This window comes from Aythya marila (assembly GCF_965140915.1).
Source record: "Aythya marila genome assembly, chromosome: 14".
Classification (NCBI taxonomy): Eukaryota; Metazoa; Chordata; class Aves; order Anseriformes; family Anatidae; genus Aythya; species Aythya marila.
The window spans coordinates 6276152-6295135 of NC_139055.1; the positions used below are offsets into that span (position 1 = coordinate 6276152).

At 36.9% G+C, this 18984-nt stretch overlaps 1 protein-coding gene across 6 annotated transcripts in view; it reads left to right on the plus strand.

Moving 5' to 3' along the window:
• RANBP17 (RAN binding protein 17) overlaps positions 1 to 18984 on the plus strand; it is a 162503-nt gene that overhangs the window by 112283 nt on the left and 31236 nt on the right. For 5 of the 6 annotated variants that reach the window (XR_014318437.1, XM_082771276.1, XM_082771280.1 and 2 more), the window contains 4 exons: positions 4481 to 4588; positions 7113 to 7195; positions 17312 to 17526; positions 18681 to 18819. Coding sequence is in view for 5 of the 6 variants with exons in the window: in XM_082771276.1 (XP_082627402.1) it covers positions 4481 to 4588; positions 7113 to 7195; positions 17312 to 17526; positions 18681 to 18819 (545 nt within the window). In the remaining variant the exon portion in view is untranslated. The remainder of the gene's footprint in view (positions 1 to 4480; positions 4589 to 7112; positions 7196 to 17311; positions 17527 to 18680; positions 18820 to 18984) is intronic. The other variant, XM_082771278.1, reaches the window with a different exon arrangement.

The window sequence follows — 18984 nt, forward strand, 5'->3', positions numbered from 1 at the left end:
CTAATTTCAAAAAATAAAAACAGCCTAAATTCTGGGGATTTCATTAATCTGTATTAACAGCATAAACAGACTAAAATACATCTTTGTGGCGTTCAAAGCCCAGGCTTTCTCAGTTACCTTTCCCTTGCACAGGTTTAAAAATTCTTTCCTTCCCACCTTTGGCTGTAAATGGTAAATGCATGCTTCTGTTCAGTGGATTTCACCTCATTTGGCTGAGTCCAGCTTCATCCAAATATTGATCCAGAGAATTACAGCAGAATAAGCTGCTATTATCTCAGCTCTTATTTACTGTATATAAGGACAGAAAGGGAAATGGGAAGAGAAGGAATGGTCAGATGCTGATTTTATCATATTAAGTTTAAATGTCCATTGATTAATATATTTCTTTTGTAGTTTCAAATATAGCATCAGAAAATTAAAAATTGGTTTTAATATACCAAGTACAAGCTGTTTTGCAAACAGATTTTATTCTGTAATATTTTAAGCCCTAGTCTTTCAGTATTAAAAACAGCAGATACAGAATATTAGCCAAAATAAATCAGATTTTCTTGCATTTGTTCAGTAAATAAATAATACAGTTAGGCAAGGGATAAAAGCCTTGGCTTTTAATACCATAAGATGACGATAATTCTGTACTGAAGACACGCAGAAATAATCGTTTGTAAATCACTGGCAGAAGGCAGCATCAATAAACTTTCCAAGTGATTGCAGGAGATACTTTGGAGCTAATCCCTGTCCATAACTAAACAAATTACACTTAGTATTCTCTCAGGTGAGCGATTCTTCTTCTTCTTCTTTTTTTTTTTTTTTTTTTTTCCCCGAGTGTTGTTTCCTAAGTGTTTAGGATTTAACTTTTGTCCAGTAGATGGCAAAAATGAGCAGAAATAATCTCTTTTAAGTCCTTTTGGTCTTGCAGAGAGCGGGGGAGGACAACAGCATTGTATGCTCTCTTTTGCCATTGTGATTGAGTTATTAGGATCGTGCTTTAGAGGTGAATCGTCAGGTATGCTGAAGCTGCACTAGATTGCCAAATAGGGCTGTTTTGTAGCAGGCTTGCTTATACTAATTGAGTTTCTCTAGCAAATCAGGCTCCTTGGAAAAAGGCCAAAGGCTTTTCATAATTGTATTGACAAGAAAATGAATATGATAAATGGTGTTCATTCAGCTGAGACAAGATTTATAGTTTTCCTCTGGCAAGGGATGAAGAGAAAATACTGATAATAATAGTAAAATTTGTTTTAAAGTTGCATTAGGTGATCTCTCAAAAGACTTCATTAAAATATTTCCAAATATTTTAAGCAGTTTTAGGTGTTAAGTATAGCATCTTCCCAAAGAGTTCCAGTAATGAAAGATGAAGAAAAACATCATACAAACAAACAAAAAGAAGGGGGGAAAAAAAAGGATATGAAAGTCATTTATTCTTCCTGAAACATTGATATGTCAAGCTGTCAATGATGATTCCAGTACCGTGGCTTTGGAAAGTTTATTTGCCTTTTGTAATCATAACATCTGGTCTCTGTAATTTGTAGGTCAGTCCTCAACATGCAGGTGTTCAGGCCTCAGAAAACCCCCATGCCAATTTGAGTAGAATCAAAGTCCGATTTTCTTAATGGTACGTTTCATTCTGTTATTTACTTCAAGAGAGCCTGGATGAGATTTTGAATGTTTAATCTGTTTTATTACATATTAATGTGAGGCTGTAGTTTAAGGGTCCTGGGTCTTGCAGTCAGATAAGTCTATGGAGATTCAGTTGTGAGTTGAGAGTAATATCCACTTTTTTGTTACTTTCATTTAGTGGTCCTTAAAGTTAGGTGGTAACCCAAAGGCATTTTTTTCCTCTGTTCCTCCCAGTTGATTTTCAGTATTTAATGACTTACGTTGTTTGTAAAAGAAAAGGGTTGCAATAAGAAAATGGGTTGCAAGAATTACATGACTAGGTTGGCTCAGAGTTGCAGTCTGCTAGCTAGCATGGGATGTGTATGCATGAGTGCATGACATTGTTGAAATATTCTGCCTTTTTTTATGAAGATCTCTATATAGGTAGAGATACCATAACCGTTACCTTTATAGAATTCATCCATCCTGGAGATGCTTTATCTAGTGGATGGTCATTTAAAAGTTGCAACTGACCTTGATATTTGGATGTTTGAGCATATGCTTCTTCAGGCGTGGATCACTAGGAAAAAAAAATCAAACTACCATTAATGCTTATTTATCCAAATTTGTATGGTATTTCTTAACAAAATAAAAACGTGTGTAATGGTAAGATGGCTTGATCAAAAAGTTCTTGAAAAATAGAATCAGAAATATTAAGTTTGTATGTTTTAAGGGTTCAGAATTACAAACTTGAAAGAGCCCAACAACTGTAGAGATGGATGTTTCCTTAAACAGCTTTTCCAATGAGATGAGGCTACCTGATCTACTAATGTGTTTCTAATAGCTGCTACTGCCAGTTGTGTTGATTCAAAATTTAGCATCGTTTCTTCCCATTTGCATTCTTTTCAGCTTGACCAATAAAGCTGACTGGTCAGTTTATGTTGCTGAATTAGCCAGATCACTTGAAGCTTGTGGTTGAAAACACTTACAAATAATGTTGTTTTTAAAGCTAATTTATCATTTGTTTGGTTTCTTATATAGCAAATTGCTGAAGCCTTTCTGTTGACCCCTAACATTTATAAAACTTGAGTACAGCTTCAGTCTTTGCTTGACAGTGAATGTGGGCTTAATGCTCAAACTTTTGAATTAAGATAACCAATCATACCGGATATATTAGCAGCCTTTGATATGGCTGGCTTATATTCTGGCTGTGGATTTGGCTGTCAAGTTACTCTGTTCTCTCTGAAATCTGAAAAGGCAATTGTTTTTTACCCCACAAACTTACAAAATGGGGCTTTGCTGCATTCCACCAAGGAAGAAGCGTGACTTTGGAGAATCAACAGCTCAGCTCAGTTCAGTTCTGTACCCTACATGACATCTGCTGTATTGTGAGTATTTTGGCCATCCTCTAGTTGAGAGTGAGCCCATTGGAAGTCCACCTCAGATAAAAATTCAACTGGCATTAGTGAATTTATAAAGGTATGAGGTGGCATGGATCATCTGTGCCCTTTGAGGGTATTTTAGGCAAATGGAACTTGAATTTAAATCCATGTATATTACAGAGTAACTCTCCATAGTATGTTTAGCTCTAATTTATCTAATTTAAAATGTAAAGAACTCCCTAAAGGAGAGAGAGACAAGGTCTAGAAGTCTATTTCGCATCAACCTTTTCTGCTATATATAGTTTATGCCTACAGTGCCTCAAGCAGCTGGCTGCAAAAATGCACAAGTCTTTAGATGCCTCAGACAGACAGCAGTAGCCAGAATGCCTTCCATCTGTCTGCACAGCACTGTCATTCATCAGTAGTGCCATGTGTGAGGGCTTTGCCTTCATCAGAAGAGCTGTATTGAACTGGGACATGACTGTCCACATATCCTAGAAGCAAGTAAACCTTTACACATTTCAGACTTCTATTTCACAATCCAGTGCTGAGTGCTTGGCATGTATTCTACTTGGTAAGATTCACAGTAGTTGCCTTTATGCTCTGAATAGGCAATAGCATTTTCCTAAGAATAGTCACTATTTCTAGTGCGGTCAGTTAAATAAAGCAGAATTATATGAGATGAAACAAAGTTAGAAATGAAAAATAAATTTAATATTAAATAATACCATGGACTATATTGGCTTGATCATATTTTAATAGCAAATTGCAGTTAGAATCTCTTGGTTCAGTATCATAAAAACTGTTTAGTTCTTTGCCAGTCAAGCTGTGCTTCCTCACTTCCATTTACCAGTCTGCATTCTTATCCAAACCCTTTTCTCAGCATGTTGGGAAAACTAGGGGTCAGCTATGTATCAAATCATCATATCAAATATTTTGATACAGGCAGTAACTCATAAGATTTTTTTAAGCTACATTGCAGAGGCTACGAGACTCTATTCCTATATTGCATTCTTTCAAATCCTGCTTTAGAAGAACTGGTATCTCTTGGGTACCGACGAGCAAACAGCCCTCCTGAAAGAGTTCTTAGAAATCTAACTCCTGGCCTCCCCCGCACAGTTTATCTGAATTCTTTTTCTTGAATACTCTGGAAACAAACTTCATGCAAGGCAGCTATTCCCAACCACTATATAGCAAATGCAATACATAGGAGGTGGCACCGAAATTGTGGACCCTAGGATTTGCTGATGTGTAAATTTTTCTAGTTTTAAATGCAATTAAATTCTGCCATTCATTAAAAGCCAACCTCATATCTATACTGGTAAGTTAGCTTCACGTGTACAAAACGTTTTCCTTTTCCTTTGTTACAGCTCTGGTAGTCTCCTTGTCAGAAGGAGCTGTCAGGGTCTGTATCTGGCCCACCCGTCTGACACCGTAGTTTAGATTTAGGGGAAGTTTTGGAAGACATTGTTTTGTCAGTACAAACCTTAATTTTGGTGAAGATACCCTGCATACATTTCTGTTCTGCAAAGAGCTATTGAATTGTGGTACCAGGAACCTGCATGTACAACTCCTATCTTGAAGCTGATGGCAGAATTCATGCAAAACAGGTAAGAATCACATGAGAATCATGTAAGTGATGAATACTGCAGTGGTATGCATTCTGCATCCTATCTTTCTGTCTTTTGCTGATCCTTATGATGTCTGACTTTGTCTTTAACACTGCTACTTTTGTATTTTGGAGCAAAGTTAACAAACAGAGCTCAGCTTTCAGTGTCAATGTATTGTTTTATCAACGGGAATGTGTGAGAAAGAGAGACTGCTGTGATTTTTATATTACACGTTAGTGGAATTGTATGCTTTAACTAGGAAAAACAAAACAAAAAAAAGCTAGTTAAATTCTGACTTTATAATTAAATATTTGAAAATAGTCTACTGTCAAGATTTGCTGCAGGCTGAATTTTTGCCTTAAGCCAAGCACAAGTGTACATATGTACTTCTTAAACTGCAACTCCCTTTACAGTTTCTTTCCTTAGCTCAACTCTTCTAGCCAAAATAGGAAAGAATATTATCCAATACAGCAGTATTTATAACTGACTTGTAGGTAACTTCTCCCATGTCTAATTTCTTCTCCATGGGCTCGCTAAAGAGACCTCAGAACAATTCTGGGAGGTGATGTCAATACTTTGCATTGCAGGTGTTAGAATGAAATTTTTGTTTTACCACAATTAACAGAACAATTTATTTGGGGAAACTATCATTACACTCAGAAATATTTAGTGTATTGCCCAAAGGAAGAAAAAAAAAAAAGACTTTGAAATGAAAAATTGATACGTAATGTCTCTGTACTGGTTATCTTCATGACCAAAGTAATTAGGGTTTTCAGCAGAAAAGTATGTGTTCTCGCCGCTTTTCATTTTGCCTTGCAAATCAAACTTACAAAGAACAAAAGTTGCAATATTTGAAGTTTGAAAAAATATTTAGTTTAATCTAGTGATAGGAAATCGGTGCTTTGTTCCGAGTTGGCTCCCAGTCAAGCACGAGTGTGTGTGATGTACTCCTAATCCCTCAATGGCTACACAGACCTCGAGGCAGAGCTCCCTGCTCGTTTGTGTTGAGTTGCTCGCTGTGGCTTCCTCTTCGGTTTGTGTAGGTTCGTTATGTCTTCTGTCCTGGTCATAGTATAATAAAGGCTGGAGAAGTTGAACCTATTTTTATTCATGATGCAAGGCACAAGCAGTATGCTCTAATGGGGCTGCAACACATTTCAAGGAGGAGATTGTTAAAACCTAAACACAGAACTCTAATAATAGTAAACGAAAGCAAAGAGGAACTGGAACAATAAATCTTATGCAAAAGATGGCTCTTCAAGCTACTTTCCATATTCATGTTATTCTTCTGCCTATTGGTATTCAGAAAATCTGCCTTGTTCCCTTTAGAAAACATCATCTGGGATGGAGTTCTTCATGAGTTGTGTACTGCATTAGCTTTTACAGGTTAGAATGCATTATACAATATACTTTGACATGGTTAAAATATGTTACAGAGTATCAGATTGTGCATTATGCCACTCTGACATTGAGAAGATGTGCTGTTTTTGTTGTGTTTTTTTTTTTTTGCCTCTGCAAGCCATTATCATGTCGTGCATATGGAATACACAAATGTTTTATACAAGGCACATTTTATTTATTTATAAACACCCAGATTTACTCCAGAATTTGCAGCACAGAACCCTGCAGATATGGGCTCAGAAAACAAAAAAAAATTGGACTTGCAGGAATGAAAGATGCCTGCCCCTGTCTCTGTGACAAGGGTAGTACAAGTACTACACATATCATCAAAAGTGAGGACTACCAAATAGGTCAGCAGGGGATTTCCTGTTGTACATCACTCAGTGATGTATCCTTTCCCTTTTGGTCTAAATAAACACTAAGGGTAACTTTGCAAGTTACTCAGAAGCTTAAGATCTGTGTTGAAAATTAATTTTTAAGTACTTAATGGTTTTCATTTAGGCATAAACTAGAAGTTAGGCTTCTTTATCACAAAAAAAAATAGAAAGATACAACAGGAACTTAGGCAAGGGCTCTACTGTGTTTCCAAATTGGGAACAAAATGTTTTTTGTTGGCTTTGTTGAAGCATTTGCATTAGGGGAGACGACATGGTTTGGTCTTCTTCAGGTCTGAATGTTCATGGCAAGTGCTTACTGCAATTTACACGTGGAGAACTGTCTCATGATGGCCACGGACTTTATGTACCAGAATAACAAGTGGGGTTTAGCTGATTTTAAAAACTGAACAGAAGCAAGGTGTTAGCCTAACTGCTTGGATCGTAGAAAATCTGCAGCATTCTTCTGGATTATATAAGGCACAAGATACTCACCAGTCACTGCATAAGGAAACACACGATGTCTGGTCACTATTTTTGGTTAATTTTCTTTTTGTATTTTATCACATGATGAGTTATCTAAATCTGTTGCCTAAGAAACTGTACATCTTTGGACTGAAAGCTAGAAATAATTTATCAAGTAAGTGTACTTTGTAATCAGCAAATACGTTTTTTTTGTTTTAGGGAATGAATCCATTGCAGTTTTCTGCTTCGATGACCATCTGAATATTTTTGCTGTTATTTTTTAGATCACAACGTTTAAATTTTGATGTATCATCTCCAAATGGAATTCTTCTCTTCAGAGAAGCTAGTAAAATGATTTGCACATACGGTAGGTATTCATTAACATTTCCTCTGCAGTGTAATTCTTTGCCTGTCTTGTAATATAAAAATCCTGTTAGTTCATATTCCTGAGCACTGCTTGATTTTTGGAGTGTGTAGCAGGACTGCAATTTAGTACAGCTGATATCAGCCTTTTGTAAGGTACAGGGTTCGCATGGCAGACCTTTGGAGCTCTACCTTCGTAGATCAGTGTCCATTCATGTAAAATTGTTGCTTCTATCACTTTAACTTGAATGCCTGTCTTTTAGCAGCTCTAACTGGATTTCAGCAAAGATACAAATACTCGTGAGGTGTTTGATCTGGGCTACTGATTGATAGGTGTGGGTTGATTTTATGTATTCAAATTATATTCCAGCAGTTCCAAAACATAATAGGACCATAACAGCTTTACCCTAGAGCGCTGTTAAAACTGTTCATAATAAGTTGCTTCATTTTACTGCTCCCACTCAAGTATTCAGTTGCAACAGGTCTTCGACACCAAGTGTTTATATTAGACTCCAACTAACTTCATCGCTTACAATCGCTTTTTAAATATTTTGAAAGGAACGTTACCAAGTTTTTGTAGGTTTGTAGTTTCTGTAAAAAGGAATAGTTGTAAGTGTCCTGTTACTTTTAATGAAAGAAAATTTATGCATTGAATTTGCTTTCACTGTGTTCAGGTTGCATTTTAGGTCTGGAAATTGTTTGTTACATGGCTGCCTTTATTAAAAAAAAAAAAAAAGCATACAAGTGTAATTTTGCTTTTGATCTGCAGGGTATGGAAATAGTATATGCAGAATGCATAAAACAAATACGACAGAAAAAATTACAACCATGTAACTCTCTCTCCTTGCAAAATCATTTCTTTGTTTTCTTTTTCAAATATACCATAGCTGGCACTAGTTTTTAAGATGTGTTTTTTTGGTTAATTTGTTAGAATGAATAAACAAAAAAAAAAAAACAGGTTTTCCTTATATGAGAAGATAAGAGGTAAAGTTTTAGAATTTACTATTAAACTTCTATTATCCGTGTACTTAATTTATACTTAACTGCTTTAAACTTTCTTTTAACAATACAGAAAAATATAAATGTAATTATGGTGGTGCTTCAAGCCCACTTGTCTTACGGTACCTGATCCTTTTTTTTCCTTTTAATTTCAATCAGCCTTTACCATCCTTTCTGCTCTTCCGAGAAAGCTACCTTATCATTGGCCATCCATTTATCTCAGCTGTTGGCATCCAGTTTCTAATCCTTGCTTAGTCAGCCACAATGGCTGGTTTCAACCTGCTTCATTCCAAAGTAAGGTCTACAAAACACTTTATTAAGAAACCTTTAGCTTTCAGGTGCAGCTTTTATGGTGTGTATATGAAAATTATAAAATTCTCAGCCCTAAAGCTCTTGCACATACAGACCAGATAGCATCTTCTGGCTCATGCGAGAAGTTAATTAGGCATTGTAAAAGGAAATTTCAGGACAGTGCAAATTTAAGGTGTAAATTAAGCAATGGAGTCACAGGGTCTGTTGAAGCCCGTGTCCAAACACCTGTTGCCTTCTTAGTTAAACGATGCTTATTGTGAAAAGTAGTTGAGGATGTGTGGCATCTATTTGGAGATGTGTGGCATAGAAAGAAATGAAACGGTGATAAGAGCTTTATCTCACAATTTCCTTTCCTGTCCTCTGTAATTATTTTGCTATGGAAAGATGTTTTACTCACAACAGATTTAAGTAGCAAGAGGAAAACTGTCCTTGATTTCCTTCAAAATAATAACTTTAAATCACCTATCAACTAGAATTGGAAGAAAGGTGTGGAGGTCACCTATGAATTGAAATTGGAAGAAAGATGTGGAGGTGGGAGAAAACCTCCAATCAATGTGTATGTGTATAATTATATATATTTATTTAAATATTCAATATTTTATTTCCAATTTGCTTTTAAAACATATCCATACTGTCATCAGTGTCTGAAAGGATCACAGCAGTATCCTTCCACTGTTTTGGTGAGACATTTAGAGAAACTCTTTTGAGTGTTCTGTGAGTGATTGTCAGTATTTATTCCAGGATTGGACTCACCGCAAAATGAACATGAAAGAGCCCCCAACGCAGTCAGCTGAATCAGCCTCTTAAAGCAGGGATTTCAAATAATCCAGCTGGCTCTGCTGGCACAGATGGGCAGCTCTGTTCTGACCAGCACGGCTCAGCTGTGGGCCTTGTAATAAACGTCCTAGGTTAGTGCTATTTCAGATTGCTACAGCTATTTCTGAAGTGGTCGCTGGTTTACACTCTGGGAAGGTTTTACTGACCACTGTAAGTATTTCACAATTAGTCACCTTTGAATAACTGCTATTAACACTTAGAGCATTTATCACCATTTACCACCAGTTCATGGAATTACTGTTCCAGTGGATAGAATAGATGCAGCTCTTGGAGATGTGTTGCGAGGATTCATTAATTCAGTTCTGTATGATACATTGAACATACAAATCTCTATAAAAATACTGATATTCAGAGATTTTTCATTAATTTCAAATGCCTTTCTAAAAATCTTAAAACCTATGTTGTGCTTTAAAGGAAAACTTTAATCCATAATACTCTGGCTTTTTTAAATCTATATTTCTATTCTAAGCATATGTAATCTTGGCAGACGTATGAGGAAGGATAAACAAGTAAACCAAGTGACAATCATAAAATTCAGTACAGTGTTCCTGAGCAGTATTTCCAGCCTCACGTTCGGATAAGTGTGATTCTGCTGTACCATAAGTGCAAATAGCATAAAATTTTGAAAGCGATAGTTGAGATTCTCACATTCAGCATGATTTTATGGTGGAAGCATTAGTGAACAAGCAGAAGATGCACAGTAAATGTCAAGAGATGACAACAGAAAGACAAACCTCTTGTATGCGCCTGCAGGTCATAGGGAGCTCCTCAGAGTTGATCAAAAAGACTTTTGAAACTCAGGATAGATTTGATTGTAATCTAAACTACAATAATTACCTTTTTTTTTTTTTTTTTTTTTTTTTTACTAAGAGAAGCACAGAGTGACTAGATGAGACAGAGGGGAAAAACCAGAAGCAAACATATTTCTTTCATCGCACTGTCCTTGCGGAAAGCTCCTTCCTTCCTTTCCGTCTCCCTTTGAGTTAATCCACTGACGTAGCAGGTTGCCACAAAGTCTGCCCAGCCTCCTCTTATCACTGGGAAGGTCTTTCCGTCACCTGGAGGCCTGTCTGTGTTTGCTCATCTTGGCAATCCCTGCATGAACACCGGGCTTGTTACCTCTTCGCTCATTTCCTCTTACTTCTCCTGCTCACCTTGCCCTGGGTGTTGAGAGCTCCTCTTCCACAGCTCAGCAGCTCTCCAGGGTGAGATTTGGCCCTCACCTCCAGAGGGTGATTCCTAGCCTGGTTGCTCTGCTTTCTTAAAAAAAATCCAATGTACAAACCATAAATGAAACTATGGCGCAATTGTATTGTGCTTCTATGGTCAGCAAAATTAAAGTTCATTTTAGATCTGGAATTTTTCTTCTCCCTCACTTCTGGTGTTGTACAGAAAGTGCTACTAAAAGTATTTAGAATGATAGAATATCCCGAGTCAGAAGGGACCCACGAGGATCATCAAGTCCAACTCCTGGCTCCACACAGGTCTACCCAAAAATCAGCATTCAGGCTGTGTGACTGAGAGCATAGACCAAGATATTTAACAACTACATTCAGAAATTTCACTAGCACCAAACTCAACAAGAAGAAACGTTCCAGTTACGGGTTAGGTATGGTGGGAGTCTTCCTGCTATATCAACCTATAGACACATAAAAAGTTGGTATGAAATACATCCTGCTAACACTTGGGCAAGGAATTAGTAATTGAACTAGGGTGGCATCAGGTGATTTTACTCACCAGCATCAGAGCACCGTGCACTGGTGGATATTGCTGATTTTTCCTAAGTCTGGACTACACTGATCAAAGCAGTTTTTGATAATGTAAATGTGGCCTTTTTAAGGTTATGAAAATCTAGAATTTATGTATGGATTTGTTCTGTTTAAACACGTGGTTGTTGTTTAAATCAGAATAACTTTCCTAAACAGACATCTTGTAGCATCCCACTTTCTGTCCATCTTAAATTTTGCCAAATTTTGCAATGCCTGATTATTACCTGGCACCTCCATTTACCTCATTTATCTTCTGTAAGATAGGTGCTTGGGCTGAAAATAAAGGGGAGCAGGATAGAACTGTTTCTGGGGCGTTCATGAATGCATGTGAGCATGGCTGCTGAAATCTATTTCTAATCTAGGTTGGATGTTAGGAAGAACTTCTTTACTGAAAGGGTTGTTAGGCATTAGGCGTTTAGATGTAGAGCTCAGTGATATGGTTTAGTGGAGGACTGGTTAGTGTTAGGTCAGAGGTTGGACTCGATGATCTTGTGGTCTCTTCTAGCCTAGAAATTCTGTGATTCTGTGATTCTGTAATTCTCGTCCAAAGCACATGCATTTTTTTCTCCTGTAGACATGTGTACAATGAGCTCATTTTTGAATGGAGAGCAGCAAAAATCTAAACTGCCTATTTTAAAAATACACTAACCACTGTCAGTTGCCACTGAATAAAAGTATGAAATCTTTGTATTTCTGAAAATTAGCACCTCCGCAAGTGCTTCGTTTTGCTTAACGGATCCAGCGCTGCGATGAGGGTAGTAGCGGTGTGTCCTGTCCTGATGATTTAGCCACCAATGATACAGTGCAGAAGACAATCCTAAGATGTCTTCACAAATGTTGTATGTTCAAAAGATGTAAACCCTGGCATGGGATGCAAAAGGCACTTAGGTAGTCAATTAGCCTTGTTAGGGCTCTGCAGCTGCTTGGCAAAGGGTGTTGTGTCTTGTCCATTATGGCTACAGCCAGGCCAACTGAGTGATAGTGATTTAAAATAAACAACTGAGGGAAGGAAATTGAAAGGAGTAGGAGGAGTGTAGTCCACCATTCTTCATCCCCAATATATTTCACTTTTAATTCTGTATGTACAAGTCCCTTTACTATGTGTTTTTGAACTCCCAGTGGTATAGGAATGATGTTTCAGTACATCTCGGGACCATCTATTTTTGTTTTGTGGTTTCCTTACATTTTAGTAAACCTCTTGCCTTTCATTATAGGAGACCAACATAAAAATAATATTTTCAATATGCTGTTTTTATTTATCTACATTCTGTCATGATATACTTTGATGTAAGTTTTTAATTTTGCTTCAGCTTTCAGCTGTTGTAGCAGTTACTGCTCAAGGTCAGCAATGAGGTTAGCCACAGTAGCACAAAACAATTTCCTGTTCTCACAGCCCAGGTAGCATTTGGATGTGGATTAAATTTTACCACATTTTCCAGTAGCCAGACACGATTATTTCTAATGAGCTTTAAATTGCTTCTAGAACATGTATTTCAGAACTTAGTGTGGTAATTCATTCAGTGCTAGCAACTTCATAAGGTAGCAGTTCTTCTTCAAAATTTTGCTTAAACTGATTGGTGCTGCATAACAGGTATTTTTAATCAGTAGATTTGCTTAAAAGTGAAGTGCTCACTGTTCTCAGTGGCTGTTCCTCTGCTGTCCTCCCTTCTGCAGTACTAGTCCCATAATATATTGCTCTTCATTACTGACTCAGATTTCATAATCCGTTTCTTTTGGCAAATTTATCTTGGCAGTATTCATGCTTGTTGTGCTGATTTGAGAGGTTTTATGCATGTTTTGTTGTTGTGGAAGCTTTAACAAATTAGTTTTTGAAGCTTGCTCTCATCTTTGTGATTAATGTTTTCCTTTAGTTTTCTTTATGTGGCCACTTCTTTATACTGCCCTAGCATTCTGAATGCCTGGGAAGCATCCATTCAAAACCCATCTTTATGGGACAGTAATGAATAATAGTAAGTATGAAAGGGGAAAAGGCAAAACAACAAAAAACCCCAACGCCTTTCCCCTATAAATATGGTAAGTTTTCACATCCTTTATTTAGTCTTACCAAAGTGTTGTGTGGTGTTTGTTTGCTTGTTTTTTTAACTTAATCCAATTCACACTTTAAAACATTATTTAGTTGTATTATTACAAATACTGCTTATTGGACTGAATTCTAGAACAAACCCTGCTTAAATGGAACTCAGCCATAAGGAAATCATATCTGTATTATAGCTCCTACTGTAAAAGCAATTAAGCAAGAGAACTGAAAGGGAAGCTGCCTGTCCTGACATGCTCCCACATCTAGGAGGGAGTGAGGGAATGAGCTGTGCAAAGAGCTCTGGTGCATATTGCCTGTGGGATTCTGAGGCATGGTGATGTTATCTTCAGTCAGAGCATCCCAAGATGTTGTTTTAGCTGCCTTTGTATTCCTTCTATGCATGCACTCCCTTTTTCCTACAGCTTCTTTGTTTATTTACTGAGGATTCTTTCAGTAATGTGTAAATTATCAGCCAAATTGAAACCCTTATTTCCTACCTGCCAGTTTTACCCAATATCTTTAAAAATCCTTTTCTCATTCCTGCAAGAATTTAGTATCACCTCAGAGGCTGAAATAGTTTATAATTTTTTGTCAGTGACATATTGCTGTCAAATGCTGGACAAAAGGTTAAATTAGAAGAGATTCATAATAATTCTGAAAGTCGGGTATTTTTTAAGACTCTGTAAATTCAGTTTCTCCTATATAAAAAAGAATTGGGTGTAATTTGGACTTACTTGGTTTTAATACTCAGTCATAACACTGAAATTTCACTGATTAATCTCTGCAGAGATCTACATTTTGACAGGTGCCATGAATTTCAAATACAATTTAAAAGTTGTGCATATCAAAGGTCATTTTTATGTTGATTTAGTTTAAGTCATTTCTTTTAACAATAGGAGTTTATAAAATTGTACTCCAGTCCTCCACTACAAGGATTATAAATGTAAACGTATCCTCAGTAGCTGAGGAGTTGTTCTTGACCTGATTCCAAGTACCTCCGTAAATTAGTTTATGTTCAGTAGTGTCTATGGTGCGTGAAAATATTCCCCTGAAGCTCCTGCTAAATGTTACAAGTAGACCATTCTTCCTTTTTATCTGGTCAGGCATAGCACCGTACTTCATATTTTTTTCAATAACTAATGCTAAAACACTCGTCTTTGCAGCACAGTATCCATTGACTCACAGGCTGATGGCTTGGGGCACTGGTAACAGGGACCGCGAGGTCTTTCACCTCTGCTGCTAATTTGAAATCAGCTGTTCCTACTCTTAGGCCCTTTTAAAATCAGTCCATGAACACAGAACAGTTCTCTGTGGACTCTGTCCACTTGCACAAAACAGCTTTTAATCTTGGACTAGTTGCAAATTCTTCTCGATGTTTTCGTTAGAGGGGATGGGCACTGAATTCCTCCCTGCCATGGCTCCCCAGGGTGAGGCAGTGTGAGGGGCTGGAGTTTGTGCCTTCCTAAATTGAATGGATTATGCTGAGAAATGGATTTAAGATTATAATTATACGGTGATTTTTTCCTGGTCAAGTAATAAAACTGCTAGAAGATCAGCAGTAGAATGTAACTCCTAGAATTCATCTTCCCAGGCTCAGGGATTCCTAGTTTTTTTCAACTTCTTTTCTCATCATTCTATTTTTTCCATTGGCTTCCAATTAATTTCCATATTAAGTACATAATTGCCTTGTTGACAACTACTAAGCTCTTTCCATCTGTTGTTGCATATTACACTGAAGGAGCTGTGATTTCATGGTGTCGTGCTTGGAGAGCACAGCTATTAACTCTGGGCTGGTACCTTCTTGGATGGAGAACTTCTGCGCTTCGGTGTTACTAAAGTAAAGCTTTTCAACACAAAGTTTAATAGTGGAGGAAACCAGATAAGGAAGCTTACAGTATGCTTACTTTTTTGACTTTTGCCGCAATAATTGTACTCTATTTATATGTAGTGGCTTTCAAAAATAGTGTGTACCTTTCCACTTCATCTCACAGCCCGATTGATTCATTGATTGATTTTATAGAATCTGAAATTCACTGATACTCTCAGTAACTAGACTAGGTCGTGTCAAAAAGAGTAATACTAATTAAGATGACCTGGCTGGGATAACTTAAACTGGGCACTTGTAGGAAGCTAAATGGATTTTATTTTCATTTTATTTAAGTGTAATCAGTAATGTAAAGTATTACAATAAGTGAATATTCGAGTACACTACAAGACATTCTTCTTTCCTACTGTGTCTTATTTTTCAAAAGGGATCGTTTGGATACATGTCATTTGTAGTATAACAGAGATTTAACACCATCTGGAAGGAATTTCTATGTGGTAGCAGTCACTGGAATTGCAGCTTCGTCCCCACTTGCATCATATTCATGTCTGTAACTTTCAGGGTACTAGAGACGCTTATCCACGACCATTTAAAGTATCAAAAACAGTCTGTATATTCATGCATAAATATTAATTGTTTTTAAATTGAGACCTCAATTTTGATTGCAAGTGACCATCTTTCCTAGCAAAATATTTGATTCTTCTCCTACCTTCCATAATTCTGTGATGCCATTCCTACTTCTTCGACATCCCAGCTACTACTTCAAAGTAATCCCCGATTGTACTCCCAGTCTTTTAAGTCTGCTCTTCCTTCACAACCTGATGGATAAAATGCTTTGTACTTGCTGGAGTGGTGAAGAACATTAATGTTTTAAATGGTGTCACGTTACTTTCTCTCCCTATTTGCATGAACAATATCAAACACATGGTGCTTTGATGTGTTGTGTTTAGAAACAAGATTTCTCCCCTCATTTTTCTAATTACATGAGGTAAATTTCTAATTAGCACCAATCAATAATATTAAGAAAAATATTTAAAATAAGGCAGGTAAGTGGAGGTGAAAATCGGTATGGGTATCTATGGGGAGAGGCAGTTCAGTATCAAGCCTTAGTATGGATTAACAATGCTGTGCAACCTGAGATGTGCATTGTGTGATGTCAGGCAAGTTTTCAGGGGTGTATTTGATTTGCCTATGACAGAAGCAAAACTGAGTCACCACCAATACCTCCCTCATCTGGCAATGTTTGGAATTCTGAACAATTAATGGTGCAGGTCACCTGTGTGCTGCTTGTTCTGAGGTGCCCTAATAGCCGTGACAGCTAGGGCAGATGCTGAAAGCAGGTGAGTTGAGCATCTGATCTGCCAAGTTGTATGCATTCATTTGTAGGAATGCTTTTAAAAATGCAAGGTTTTGTGTTATCTTCAACTGGTTAAAATTAACTAGAATCATCTCCTGTTGAGTAGCAACGGAGTGAAGACCAGGTTGGGGTTTTTTGCCTGCCAGGCTTGTCAAGGTTAACATCAGATGGGGTCAACCTAGCAAGACTATTTAATGATAGAACTGAAACACTTAATCTTTGCTGTGTTTATTCTACTATTGCAGCTCTGCTTCATTAATTTCCTAATGTTTTTTAAAATAATAATGCATTTTTGTCATGAAGACGACCTAACTCTGGGGTGCTGTGAAGATAAGTATTAAATTGTTACAAGATCCTTTAAAAAAAACTTGGTAATGAGGCCTTGTACAGAGGATTGCAGCGGGATCTGCTGCACTGCTGCAGAGTGGATCCAAAAGTCACTATTGCCTGGTAATAGCAACAGCAAATATTTACAGTTAGCTGTTATTTTTACAGTATAAACATGGATTTTAATTAAAAAATCATTCCCATCTGTGACTGGTAAAATAGAGGCTTTTGTAATGGACATATTTGTTTTCTGAGGGATATATTTAGTGTGTGTATACATCAGCAACTATCCCAAGAGACCATCATGCTAATGGATCAAAACCAGGCTTTGCTGCAGCATGAGAAACTATAAAACCATGTGTTGCAACTCTGTTCAGATTAAGGGATTCATGCTGATAGACTCAGTCACGGTCTGGATGTAAATCAACGATGGCAATTCCACCGCTTATATTTTAATTTTTGCATACTAATTCCTTGGTGGCTTTTAAGCTCTAGTCACGCTTATTTAAGAGATCTTTTACACCAAATGCAGAAACCAATATACTTCTGAATAGTAATGAAAATAAAGACAAAAAATGAGTTTAGATAGTGCCATCAAAATATTTTATATTTGCAGCTGCTTATTTAAGTTTCTCTCTTTCTTTTTATGAAAACAGGTAATCAGATCCTCTCTCTTGGGACTTTGTCAAAAGATCAGGTTTATCCGTTGAAACTCAAGGGCATTTCCATCTGTTACTCTGCACTCAAATCTGCCTTATGTGGAAATTATGTCAGCTTTGGCGTCTTCAAGTTGTACGGGGACAACCACTTTGACAATGTACTTCAGGCCTTTGTCAAAATGCTGCTTTCAGTATCCCACAGTGACTTGCTAGTAAGCAATTACTCATCTTGGGAGTCTTTACGTAAAATATGAAATAACACCACCACAGGCTTTGTATTGTTATAATGAGACAGAGGGATCTAGAACAGCTCAAATGCAGTTTTCAGTTCAATTACTTGGATCTATTTATATAGCGACATCCAAAATACAGGTGTGATAGAACTGCCGTATGAAATTGGAGCTTTTCCAGAATTTTCGTTAAGCTTTTATTGAAAAAAGAGAAATGTAAAATTTTGTTCCTTTCTATACTTCAAAACCTATTTAGGTTGCCTGCATGCATTGCAACATGTCCTCACGTATTCAGCCACTCTGCAATTAGTTTTAGTCTGTAAATTGTCACTATGTATTTTCCATAGAATTTAAAACTTTAAAGTACACAATGTTCCCACATCTCTGTGGGAAGACAGCAGATCTTGTGCAATATCAGCCTTAATTTGAATTGAGGCATTTTTGTTCAGAACTGTCATTTTCTTGCAGGAAGGGACAAATTCTGGATAGTTAATACCCAAACTTGTGCCTGTCACAAAAAGTCCGTAGAACTGGAAAAGTTTCTCTCAGTGAAAACCAGTTTTTTGGTTGTATAGTAAAGACTACATATTTGTCACGTTCCTAGCCATGCAAAAATATGTTCTTTTAAATAAGGGTCCCTAAGAGTAAGTTACCTAGTGCCAGTCAGGCAAGTGCCTTTTCCTCTGCAAAGCCTGTTACAGGAAATAATTTAAGCACAAAATGTGCATCTCTGAGATGATTTGGGGAAATCTGTGATAAACCTCGGTCAGATTTCCTGCAGAAAGTAAGATACAGGCACCAATCCTGTCTAACTGACCTTCTAAACAGGGTGTTACACTACTTTTACTAGACTGAATGCTGTGTAGAGTGTCAAAGTATGACAGTATTATCCAGAACTTGTTTTAAACTAATAGAGTTTATATCCTATGGTAAATTTGAAAAGTTAAAAACTACCAAAGACAAGAAAACATCTTGTTTCTCTGAATGTTCTGATTTAACGGCTAAATTAGAATTTATCACATCATAAAAATACGATTGTCTTCTGTCATCTGTTAATGTCATTAACATTAGTTAATCATAATATCCATATCAATGTATATCTTTTTTTTTTTTTTTTTTTTTTTTTTTTCCCCTAGCAATATCGAAAACTAAGCCAGTCTTATTACCCACTTTTGGAATGTGTGACCCAGGATCACATGAGTTTCATTACCAGCTTAGAGCCTCGTGTCCTAATCTATATCCTTACGTCAATATCTGAAGGACTTACTGCAATAGGTAAGCATTGCTTGCATACAGCTGAAGAAGGAATTGAAGGAATATGTAGTTGAAGTTTATTTGTAACTTTTAAAGTAAATGGGGAGATTTTCAAAGAAGCTCAGACCTTACTAGGACACTCATTCATACTTTAAAAAATGAAAATCAAGTGACAGTGGAAGATGC